The 12,081-nt window shown below is 47.6% G+C and overlaps 5 protein-coding genes across 5 annotated transcripts; 2 read left to right on the plus strand and 3 right to left on the minus strand.

Annotated features, from left to right (window-relative positions):
* Positions 1-2,149: 2,149 nt before the first annotated feature.
* BC939DRAFT_502568 (uncharacterized protein) lies at positions 2,150-2,983 on the minus strand (the record flags this gene model as incomplete). Its single annotated transcript, XM_051560292.1, has 1 exon — positions 2,150-2,983. The coding sequence occupies one exon, from the start codon at positions 2,981-2,983 to the stop codon at positions 2,150-2,152; it is 834 nt and encodes a 277-aa protein (XP_051412983.1).
* An 884-nt stretch (positions 2,984-3,867) lies between these two features.
* Positions 3,868-4,666, plus strand: BC939DRAFT_492466 (uncharacterized protein; the record flags this gene model as incomplete). The annotated part of the gene is made up of 3 exons (XM_051559525.1): positions 3,868-4,121; positions 4,224-4,359; positions 4,463-4,666. Coding segments are annotated over exons 2-3 (222 nt in total), but the record flags the coding sequence as incomplete, so codon positions are not given.
* Positions 4,667-4,760: 94 nt separating this feature from the next.
* On the plus strand, positions 4,761-5,721 carry BC939DRAFT_136247 (uncharacterized protein). Its single transcript, XM_051550109.1, has 4 exons — positions 4,761-4,963; positions 5,054-5,323; positions 5,397-5,542; positions 5,620-5,721. Exons 1-4 carry the CDS (start codon positions 4,956-4,958, stop codon positions 5,673-5,675), a joined length of 480 nt encoding a protein of 159 aa, XP_051412985.1. The 5' UTR covers positions 4,761-4,955; the 3' UTR covers positions 5,676-5,721.
* A 1,636-nt stretch (positions 5,722-7,357) lies between these two features.
* Positions 7,358-7,528, minus strand: BC939DRAFT_396346 (uncharacterized protein; the record flags this gene model as incomplete). Its single annotated transcript, XM_051552288.1, has 1 exon — positions 7,358-7,528. A coding segment is annotated over one exon (171 nt), but the record flags the coding sequence as incomplete, so codon positions are not given.
* Positions 7,529-7,903: 375 nt separating this feature from the next.
* Positions 7,904-11,599, minus strand: BC939DRAFT_136284 (uncharacterized protein). The gene is made up of 3 exons (XM_051550110.1): positions 11,452-11,599; positions 10,345-10,652; positions 7,904-10,194 (listed from the first exon to the last, which is right to left on the minus strand). Exons 1-3 carry the CDS (start codon positions 11,532-11,534, stop codon positions 7,952-7,954), a joined length of 2,634 nt encoding a protein of 877 aa, XP_051412987.1. The 5' UTR covers positions 11,535-11,599; the 3' UTR covers positions 7,904-7,951.
* Between the last annotated feature and the right edge of the window lie 482 nt (positions 11,600-12,081).

Raw genomic sequence — 12,081 nt, forward strand, 5'->3', positions numbered from 1 at the left:
TCTTTAACATTTCTCTTCCTGCTCGTATCCTCATACGCGAGTACCTCACGCACGTACCTCTGGCGTCGCAATCTGAAATTTGATTCCTCGTCCATGTCCTCCATCACCAACGACAATGTCGGTATGAATGTAGAAGAAACATGAATGCAAAAGAAACATGGATGCGTAGTGTTGTAGCCACCATAGGACAGCGCTCTGCAATAAACATCCTCTTTGTCCCTGACTTCAATCATCTCTTGAACTGCTGTCCTGAGTTTGGCATTGCTTCTGCACTGGTGAAGGATAGTTCTAGCCTCACTCAAAGCCCCGGCCAATGATCGTGCATACTCCTCGTTCCACATCTTGCATAAGCCGTGGCCTCAACTAGTGCCAGTCTTTTCGTATATGGAATATTTATAGAAGGGAGGAAGTAAGGCACTGGCCGAGTCGTTGGTTTTCCTCATTGACTCAAGCTTCGAGCGGTTTATTTTGGCAATGACCAAACTACAGTTCAACAAATGCCGCAGCATAGAGGTCGGAGTTGTCGTTATGGCGACCATAGAACACAAGCTTGAGATCGTATTTCTTCTCATCGATCTCTATTGTCGCAGGCCAATAGTCACCACCTGCACCAGGGGCTGGAAGCTCGGCTATTAGCTCCCCAAACATCCTCCTACCGGAGAACCACCCCACCGTTTGGTTGCTGATGGAGTAATGGGGTATCATACTGGCACTGTAATGCTTGAAGTCTACTCGGCTGTTATTGTGGACTCCAATCAACTGGAGCTCGTACTGGGGTTCTCTTCTGTCGTGCACCCAGAGCTTGACGGCGAAGGTCAGCTTTGTCTCGGTGTAGTTGACCATGTTGCTGTCGTGTGGTTATGAATCAATACATAGGATGCTCTCTCTCTCTCTATATATATATATATATATAAGCGCCCTCTCTCGCCCTCACCTGATGCGTGAAAATGTCCTTGTGTGGTGCGCCGCATGGATACAGCAAGACTGCATGTGGCATACACTTTTGCCATGTATTATGGCGCAAGACAAATCGGCACTTCAGCTATCTCTTTCTTTTATGCGTTCATCCTTTGCCATCTTTTGTAGTACAAAAACCAAACCCGGGCCATCTGCTGAAGCGGTTTGGATGGCTAGGAAACGAACCTATCATTCGACACAAGGCAACGAGATGGCGTACAATAAGCTGATCTGCAGAAAAACAAATGGGCAGGGGATGAAAGAAGAAGGACAAGAGGTTTTGATGACGACAGGCGAAGGGAGAGAAGCGTGTGTACATGCAAACGACGAAAGGACAAAGTGAGGGCAGAGGTGTGTGTCCACTGCAAAGATGAGGCTTTTAACAACTTATCTTTAGAACAATGGGCTTAATCTCAGCAGATCGTGGCAACAAGGTTAATCTACTGCTTGCAATATCCCGTTCAATTAAAGCCGTCTGCAATGGACCTATCTCTTCCAATGTTTGAAATTAACATTAGCAGGCGCCTAATAGAGCCTTGCTGCTTCCTACAAGGTCGCCCCACGTAATATGATTTAGGATCCGAAGATCTATTCGTATTCAATTTAAAACCGGAAAAGGCGGTAACCGTCGCGTTCTAGCACGGATTCTGACTGAGAGGCGTTCAGCCATAATCCAACGGATGATAGCTTCGGGCCATTGCTTGCTCAAGCAGGCCCAAATACCAATTATCCGAATGAACGGTTCCTCTCGTACTAAGTGCAACTACTATTGCAACAACATTTCATCAATAGGGTAAAACCATCCTGTCTCACGATGGTCTAAACCCAGCTCACGTTCCCTATTAGTGGGTGAACAATCCAACGCTTACTGAGTTCTACTTCAGTATGACAGGAGGAGCCGACATCGAAGGATCAAAAAGCAACGTCGCTATGAACGCTTGGCTGCCACAAGCCAGTTATTGAACCCTATGGTAAATTTTCTTGCTACTTTTTTTGAGCCAATTTTTACCAGCCCCAATTTCTTCCAGCCATCAATTGCCGCTCGAACTATGAAGGGATCTGTCATCCTAAAAATCAGCACCAACTTTATCCCTAGGACAACAACGGCATAAACTACGATGACAATTGTAGTAGAGACGTCGCTAAGATGTCCCATTCTGTTTATTCAGGTACTAATCAAGCTGGTTAACCTTCATGATGTCCTTTTCATGCTTGGAGAGGAGCTCATCTTCTTACAATGGCTCTCACGCTCGAGTATTTTATCCCGCATTCGTGGCCAAAGACACACAAGCTTCTGAAAAATAGTCGACGCATCCTGTTTCCAGTTGCCAGCAAAGACTAACGTTTCTGGAAGCTTGGTCATCCTGTAAGACACTGCTTCAGCTTCATGGATCGTGCACTCAATCACTGCCCATTCACTGACGTCGGTGACAATTCCATACGACCTTATTTTTCTAGGAGGCTCCTCTTCTCCTTCTACTTCATACTGCCCTCGCTTCCGCTTCTTTTCTGTCAACGCCGATTCCAGCTGTACAATGTTCTGCGCCACCCCTCGTCGGAAACCGTCTTTCTTCACCTCCGTCACTCCAAGGGTATACGCATGAGTTTTCCGTGAATGTACTGAAGAGTCCACTGGTCCGTTACCTCGGCGTCCACTCAGGTTCCTTTGAGATGCAAGATATAGTTCTTGGTCGAATAACCTTGTCGCTGCTACTATAAACGATGCCACTATCATTGACTTTGATGCCTCATTTGCTCCAAACAGCTTTAGTACCTGCACCCTTGATTCGACTTCGTTGATGAGGTGACCGCGTATCGTCCTCTGAAAATCCGAGTCCAGTGGAGCCGCTTCCAAGTCAGTAAATGGCAGAATCACACCGATTCCAGGATCGGAAGCTTCTGAAAGATTGTACTCTGCGCAAATATCCTTGAATGTCCGTTCTGCAAAGCTTTTAGAGGGCGTCTCCAGTGAGAGAGTCAACTTGTTCCTGAACTTCGTCTTGGCAAACCAGAGTATCCTGCGCATGTCTTGGTCATCGCATATGAGTTCTGATTTAGGATGTCCATTGTAGACAAAACCTCCATGTGGTCGTCGTGAGCATATTGAGGAAACTCTTTGACTAAAATCTTCTTGAGGTCCTTCAGAGTCGCCTCTTCGACCAAGTGCACACTACTTCCTTTTCTGGCTTGACAACAATCCCTATGCCTGGAACACCAACAGATTAGCGGCACCGATACTATAAAAGTCTATAGGAAAGTCATTCGCTCACCCCACTTACAGGCAGATAAATCAAGCACGTCGGATGGCTGTTTACGTAACGCTGCAACTTCTGGATCAACGGCTACTATAAACAACCGCTGACTTTGATCCTCCTTTTATACAGGCACAACCCCAAAATCTAATATCAAATCCTACGTACCTTCGGTAGCTGTTGGCCAACAATGTGATATGTGGCTTGCAGCCGCGCATACGTGACATTGTTGGCCAACAGCTACCGAAGGTACGTAGGATTTGATATTAGATTTTGGGGTTGTGCCTGTATAAAAGGAGGATCGAAGCCAGCGGTCTTTTGTTCCTTGTTCCAGTTGAACAAGAAGACCGTTGTGCTGATCACTCGCTACAGTGTGCGTAGTTGTGCGTTAGACCCTTGTATTCAGTGTGGAACACAAATTATTCGAGCATTCAGATTGGGAGTTTCCTTACTCCATACAACTGTAAAAGAACTATCTCCAAGCGCAACATTGTACCTTTTCGTTGGAATGTACTACTAACTTCCGTATATTGTCTTTTGTATCAACTTTAACATCAAGTCTCAGGGCCACAAAAATGTCTGACTCTCGAGCATAAACGCGAATCCGAGCAACCTAAAGTGGTCATACAAGGGCAGATGACCGCATCAACCACAACAACGACTACTGCCGTTGCTGCTCAAACAGTTGCAAGAAAGAGTCGCCTCACATTTGCACCACTATTTCACACAACATCTCAAACAACCACACCCGTACCAGCGCCTTTAGCCACCCAACCCAAGGCTGAGTCTTCTTCCCCTCATACACAGGCTTCAACGGTACCCACAACTACGCCTAGCAAGCAGAAAGCCAATATAGCTGGCCTCCGACTTCCAGAACCATGGAGATCCCTAATGGAGGCGGCAAAAGCGTTGGTTAGCTATAATGCTCTAATTTGCTTGGCTGTAAATGAGAACCTGCTCGGTGTTGGCTGTTGAAATTTGACCACAACCCCTTTCGTGTATTTGTTTTACCAGCACCTTGGGCAAAACATTGATATTCCGCCGATGTCAGACATCTCTCATCTCCCATCCCTGCGCAAAAGTCTTTTTAAGTGCGCATATGGCAACCTAAGTTTGACAGGAAGCTAACTTTATGCCAGAAGGATGCTCAGTACGTTTTCGTTGTTGGACGTTTTTTTTTGTTTGTTTACTTGTTTGTTCGTTTGTGTTTACAAGGATACTTTTTTTCGCCTTAATTCTAAAATGCTTTACAGTTCATCTTCACTACATTCAGTGTGGCCCTTTCTTTGACATTGAATCTTTCCTCTCCTGAAATGACTGACTATCTTCATGGTGAAGATATATCCTCCGCAATGAAATTATACAATTTGAACATCACCGAGAACCGGACTTCTCACATCCTCGGACCACTTCAAAAAATCCTTGAAGGGGATGACGTTAAGTACCTGCAAGATGAGGTATGCATATTGAAGGGGCAGTACCGACAACAACAACGACAAGGAGTGCCCACGCCATTGCTTTGGAAGCCAATCCTGGATATTATTGAACATCTATAAGTTTTTTGTTTACTTCTTTGTTTTTTTTTTTTTTTTTTTTTTTGAATCGAACTGCCACTGACATTCTTGAGCTCCTTGAAGTTGCCAGCTGGTTTTGAGACCTTCATTTGGTAGCGATCCACCTGAAGCTGACGTTATTGACGAATGGAAAGCAGTCTTTAACCATCTCTTGGGAGGGTCGAACATTTACATGCGGAGGTAAGTCAGAAGGATGGAGTAAAAAGAAATAATTTAACTTGCTATTCGCGAAATCAATTGCTAAAGCGGTTATACGGTTATGACCTTTAGAGGAGAATGCGTGTCCGACTCGTCCAAAAAAATCAAAAGTACCTTGGACGAAGAATTTGATGGGTTTGAGAAGTTTGGAAGGAAAATAGATCTTACGTTCTATTCCGGCGAGTATAAGCTGGCGAACTGTGAGCTCAAGCTCCCAGATGCTCCAGAGATTGACATCAAGATTCAAAACAGAAAAAAACATACGTTTGAACCGCGTAATAATGGAGAGCCATCTCGAGGCGAGCGGTCTCAAATTGAATGTTTTGTACTTCAACTACCAAGGTATTTAAGCTGTTTGATACTTTGCAATGCTACCTTTGCCCTCTTTATTGCATGAAATTAACTTGTAGCACAGGCTGGAACGGCAGCATGTTTGCGCTGTTTCCATATGGAGACATTTATGTATCAAAATACATACAGTCTGTAGAGCTGCCAAGGACCAAGGCTGGATTGAGGGGATTCCTGAGAGGAGAGACCCTAGAACTGCTTTTCAAATTCGTGGTAAGATATCGCGGTGATTGATAATTAATCGTAAAAGGATAATTAACCTTCTATAATGGCAATGCCTATAAAAATAGTATCATTTACGCCAAATGGCAGAGAGGCTACAGGAGGAGACAGAAGAAAAGAATAAGCTGAATGCAAGGAGAAAACACCAACACCTCTTCGATAATAGCAACAGTCCGCGGCAGAAGGAGAGACGAATTTCCAACAATGTCTTCCCGTCATCAACGTCCCCTAGCAAAAAGCCGTGCAAAACAAACAAAGTTTGTAGAAAGAGTACTCTCCTGTAGGAATAAAAAACCCCAACAAGCTAGCCTTGACTTCTGCCAGAACCCTCTCCATCTCACTGCTCGTGCTTATGGTGTTTGAGTCTGTAGCGACAGATGGATAGTTCCCTGTGAGAACAGAAGTCTTGGGATATGAGTAGAGACTGAATGACGACAGGGCGAGTACCAGGAACAAGAATAAAATTGAAAAGAGATCCTAGTATGCATTCCTTGAGCATATGTGGCCTTGATGATGTAGCTCAGATTCAAATAGAACTTGAGCAGATTGATTTATTGGCCTATATAATGGACCACAATACAGCGGCCTCATCTCGGCGACGTAGTTATAGTGATGGTAGGGTGTGAAATGTTCATTTTTTTTTAAAGTTGTTACGCCGGAGGTGTTATCTTGGAGGCAAGGATCTTGGAGAAATGCTCGTAGAAGAGGACCACATCTGGGTCTGGTCTCTGAATCGGGTAGATAGCTTGAATTGGGATGGGCCACTATGGTTAGACAACGCAGGCGAGGATTGGACTGAAATAGCGCAGAGTCGACTTGAATCTTGGATGAATGCAGCGATGGCTACCCGTGTCCACAACGATATTCATGTCATCACGAATGCTTGAATGAGCGTTGTTTATTTGCTTATAGCATAGGGTTGATGCATGAACTATGTAGAGGCTAGATGATTAGCGTCTGAATATGAGTCGCATATGTCTACGGACGTTTATCATGCTAGTTGGTCTTTTGTCGCTTCTGTGATTGTTCTATCACCTTCTCACACAGAGTACGGTCAACCACCTCAAAGACATGACGGTGCAGCATGGGTCATCCCAGACAATAAGTCTTGCTTTTACAATCAATTGTGCGAGGGAGGATCGTGGGCTGACAGAGCATGTTGAGTCCTCATGGAGCTGAATTGGGACTTTGAACCTCGAATGAGCTGTACGGCCTCCCTCCATCAGCAATGCCGCAATGCCGGAGGATGCTATTGCCAGTGCGATGTAATGATCTGCACTAACCATAGACAGCAATAGCTTGTACAGGTATGTTTTTCCTGTTCCAGCAGGATCATCAACAAAGAACACCCTGGAATTTCCCTCGTCGTAGGCGGACTTGATCTATCAAAGGTATCATGTTGGTCGCTATTCAATCGTTGTTCCGCGCTTGCAAGAGTGGTTGCATCTAGGATATGATATGACATCTCTTCAGCAAAAAGTGGGTAAGCGAGTTTGACATCACTATCAGGATTGATGGCTGGGATGGACATTTGGGAAGTCCAATAGGGTCTTGCCATCCTGGTGGAGGAGCTCCTGAAGGGAAATGAGAGCCGCGTTTGACCGCTTTGCTGCGTGAGACTCTGATTGAACAGTGAGTGTCCATAACACCGCGTGAGCATGGCTCGAGGTCATCAGGTAGAGCAACAACGTACTTCATCCACAGCATCTCTGGCTTCGAAACACTACCGAACAAAAGAAGTGTTACAAAAAAAAGTCGCAGCTGACGGCCAGTTCGGAGTAGAGAGGCCTCCTGCAGACAATTGTCTTATTCCCGATCGTCTTGGAGGAGGCCAAGGGCCATGAAAGCAGCCTTGAAGGTTGCATGGCGTCCACCGTGGACTGTCAGAAGATCGTCATATGACTTTGGACTCTTGACCGCGTTCAGAAGTAGTCGAAGAAAAAAAAGCTCACCAGCAGTTGGATGCACAAAGAAAATGCGACCAACGGCACTCCCCTTCTTGCGAATGGTCCATCTCTTCTCCTTGTTGAAAATATGCTATTGACGAAAGTCGGGTTGCGTTGTTGGGGGCTCCAATGGGTGGGTTTCATTGAATTCGAAAAATGCTGTCAAGGTTGTCCTTGCATTTCATTCACACTCCAAAATTTGCTCTGGCTATTCATTATCGCTGAACACCACCTGGGGGAACAGAAGCGAAGGAGGCGCCCTCCCTCTGTGTGTACATCAGCTACTGCGAAACACTCCAGCTTGAGCTCTAGCCACCAAGAAACGAGCTCAAAACCAGATGATGCGATTGCGTTATAGGATGTTCATGTAATAGCTAGAGGGCGCGATGGAAGGGTAAGCTTTATACAAGTGGGCTACGGACTATATATACGCGTTGGGGACCATCTGCGACTCCTAGTGGCCCGAAGCGAACATATGAGAGCCGGCCCGGAGTTCATTCCTATTGCAGCTCAGCACCTCGGCTTGACTGAGATGGTTGGTAGGATCAGCTTGCCTCTGCCCACCAAACTCATAGTACGTGACGACACCCGGTGGTGCCTCCCACACGGTAACAATGGCAGCAGTCCACCTAAATGCATGATGACCATCCAGTCCAGTGAGCACCAAGCACAGCATGGTCACACCATCAGCCTCGTCTTTGCTACCCCCGATATCGGCTAAGAACAGCACAGTCGCGAGACTGAGCAGCAAAGTGGCCATGTCCTGGGCAGGCTGCCATCCGTGGACATTCTGGAAAGCCCTGAGCTTTAGCCGTGGCTTATCACCCAGCATAAGGCTGCCACTGCATGCGCGTCCAAGGACACTAACCCGTTCGGCACTGATCCCGGCCATCCACGTATGCCACGACTGCACATGATATATGAGTGAGTGCGCGCGTGTGGACCGCACATAACACCCCGTCGTGAGTGCCTCTGACAACCCGCCCTTCGCACTGATCAGCTCAGTGATCCAACCAGACGCAAGTATACCAGCCGAATCCCCGATGCAGTCACTGTACTCGTACCCTGGGAGCCGAGCAAGCCCGGCGGAGTAGGCTGCGCGCCGGTCATCGAGCTGACAAACCCGATAAGAAGCTGCACACGCGTAAACTGAACTCGTCTGCGAGACGCACACCGAGAGCCCAGTACGCAGTAAGTTCTCATTGCACACCCACAGCGCATGCTCAAAATCCAGCGACCCCATGCGCACCAATTCTACCGCTGCAGCATGGAGGCTGAAGGCAGGGACGACAGAGCTTTCTTTGCTGATCACACCCATGAACTCCTTATGTAGGGCCAACTCCTGCAGAGTCCACAACGACGTGAACCACGCACCGTCGGCCACCCGCTTGAGGTCAGTATTAGCACAAGCGTGCGTGATGCCATCATGGAGTAATTGAAAGCTGGTGATTGTCTGAGGTTCATGTGCATACACCACCATGAATTGAACTACAGCGAATAAAGCGGCCTGCAACGCCACCATCAGGGCTTTTTGCGGCGACGCCTTATCCTGATCGACACACAGCCAGTCCAGCCACACATACCTCCTCCCAGTGAGAGCAGCGCTACGCAGCATAGTATCCACATTAGTAATGACTGCATGCCTCTCCGTCGCATTATTGCAGACATGTGGGACGTCAACACCGAAACGGCGGTTAAGCTTTTTGCACCAGTACCGCCCCCACGTATGTGAGACGAAAACACTGTGGTATGCATTAGCATAAAACCAGCCATGGGTACTCAGGCCGCTGACACGCATTAAGGTGCTCAGATTGACCACCTTACCCTGCACCAAGTCGAAGAACCGCACATCATCACAATGCTTTGCCAGCTGCGCTGCACCTTCGGCAAATGTGATCGCCTGTGAGCGTACCTGCCTCACAGCAGGTGGAACCATTGCTGCGAGCGCCTCCATGACTGTCCCAGCCGTGGGCATCATACCGGGCCGCATCATGCTCCGCTTACAAGCAAACAACCAACATGCATCGCACATGCAAGAAATCCTGAGATCATTCCCTGCAGAAAGCACGTCCATGAAGGCCTTATGAACAGACGCATGATTGGCAGCCTCCAATTCAGTATCACTGACTCCCCACGCGTTCGGTGTGCGGTCCAGTACTGCACGCCTCAGGCCGCACGCGCGGCACCCAGTGCCACTTAGACCTGGCGCCCACCTGTTCTCCTCAAGGCCAGCGACGGCAATCAGGCATATACGCCGCTCGCCGAACCACTGCCGCAAGTGCATCTCAGCCACTGGATCGTAGTATTTGTCTGGCATTGCTGGCATGCTCCCGTTTTTGGTCAATCGGCCATTATTGAGCATCGTCCACAAGCGCCATGGAGTGATCCCAATACTATGCGTACATTCGCCACTGCAAGTCCCAGCATACACACCAGATACCATCCGATTGCTCACACCAGCATAAGCGATTCTAAGACTCGGAACGAGGGCTGTTTCATGCTGGTACCCTTGGGAGACACCATGGCACGCACACGAATCAGCCGCCGCTGGTCCGGCAGCCAGCCCCTGAAGCACACCGTCAACGAGCGCCCTCACCACGCGGAGGAGGTGAGCTTTCTCGATTTCGTCCAAGGTCGGGTCCAGATCTCTCATCGGATTTACTTCTCCCAAAGTCGAGATCAGAGCTCCCATCGGATCTTCAGTTTTTATTTGAGGGTGATGAAAATAAGTGAAAAGTGATCAGTAAACATGATACAAACCTGAAATCCACACTGCAGCTGCTCTAGATAATGTGTCACTCGAAGCAAACTTTAGCCCCAGATAATCAAGTTTAGACATATGCCTACCTTTGGATCGCCCAGCGATAATATGCATTGCGTCCTCTGGACCACCGTCTTGGAATGCCTTGATGATCGTTGCTGTGGTGTTGAGTAGCCGGTCGGTGTCATGAACGGCTGCAGTAATGCGCTCTTCCGATGAACTCTCATCGTGATCCTCGTCGTCTGTTGTACAGAGTACCGAGTCATTGACGTCAATATCTTCGAACACCATCTGAGCTTTCGCCATGATTTTGTCCTCGAGGTCGCCGACATCCGAATTCCTATCACGCTCGACTTTGAATGTATTCGATGCCATCTCGCCAATGTTTGACATGCTAGGTTGATGGGATGGGATATGAAAGATATTTAGATGAAGTGAATTGGGGGTGCCTTTGTGTCTGGCAGGGATGTCTTAAGTATGTTGTGATGGAGAATCGATGTCGGGTGTTACCAAGAGAAGATGCAGGTACCCCATCGCAAGGCACCTCAACATATATCTCACCAGTTCCTTTTTTCTTTCATGAAAGACACGTATGTTTTGATTTTTCCCTGCTTCGATGCTTCGCCAACACTTTGTCCCAGCCGCGCCCTCAATGATTTTCTGTCTGCTTCCAGGCAGACTGACATGTCGGTGAGCCCGCATATTTGCTTCGCCAACATTTTGCTTCGCCAACATTTTGCTTCGCCAACATTTTGCTTCGCCAACACTTTGTCCCAGCCGCGCTCTCAATAATTTTCTGCCTGCTTCCAGGCAAACTGACATGTCAGTGAGCCCGCATATTTGCTTCGCCAACACTGTTGCGCTTGGAGATAGTTCTTTTACAGCTGTATGGAGTAAGGAAACTCCCAATCTGAATGCTCGAATAATTTGTGTCCCACACTGAATACAAGGGTCTAACGCACAACTACGCTCACTGTAGCGAGTGGTCAGCACAACGGTCTTTTCAACTGGAACAAGGAACAAAAGACTGATGGCTTCGATCCTCCTTTTATACAGACAAACCCCCAAAACCTAATATCAAACCCTGCGTATCTTCGGTGGCTGCTGGCCAACAACACTTTGTCCTAGCCACGTCCTTTGTGTGTAAATATGATTTTTCTTCCAAACAGCAAACACGTAGCCCCTTACATTACTTCGCTTTACCAGGGTTTGCACAATATTGATTTACAAAAATGTAGAATCTTCCACCTTCAGCACCTCGTACATGCTGTATCATAAGATCGGAAGCAAGGTGTGGCAGTTCATGACCGAGAGAGAGAAAGAGTGACAGGCTGTGAAAATTCGCAGAGTATTTATACCTTGAAATTGACTCTTGGTTTCACAAACGAGTATCCACTAACCATCGCCTCAACTTTTGATTAACTCTGAGGTGGCGCCGATGCCTGGGTGCACAGTGTGTGCAGTAGTTGTGGGCTGTACACATATGATGACTGCAAGAGCTCCAGATATACTAAACGTCACCGCGACAGTCATGGGAGATACTGCAGTGGGTGCATGGGCACAGCCTATTACTACCAGTGGAACGACACGCTAGCCAGCACTGTGTCAACGTGTGTCATTTGCGTTGTAAGGGCCTGCTTGGTATGCGTGCCGAGTATGCAAGAGTGCAGAAAATGTTGGAAGCTGTATTGTGGGCAGTGCATCGCCAGGGATAGTAACCAGCCGTGCTCGTAGAAGTGCAGCAGTAATGGCCGATAATGATCAATCAGTTGTTATTGTAGTGCGCATTGTGGTTGGTTACAGCTTGTGCTGCACCCTTCCAG

This window comes from Gamsiella multidivaricata (assembly GCF_025024155.1).
Source record: "Gamsiella multidivaricata strain RSA 2152 chromosome Unknown BC939scaffold_27, whole genome shotgun sequence".
Taxonomy (NCBI): Eukaryota; Fungi; Mortierellomycota; class Mortierellomycetes; order Mortierellales; family Mortierellaceae; genus Gamsiella; species Gamsiella multidivaricata.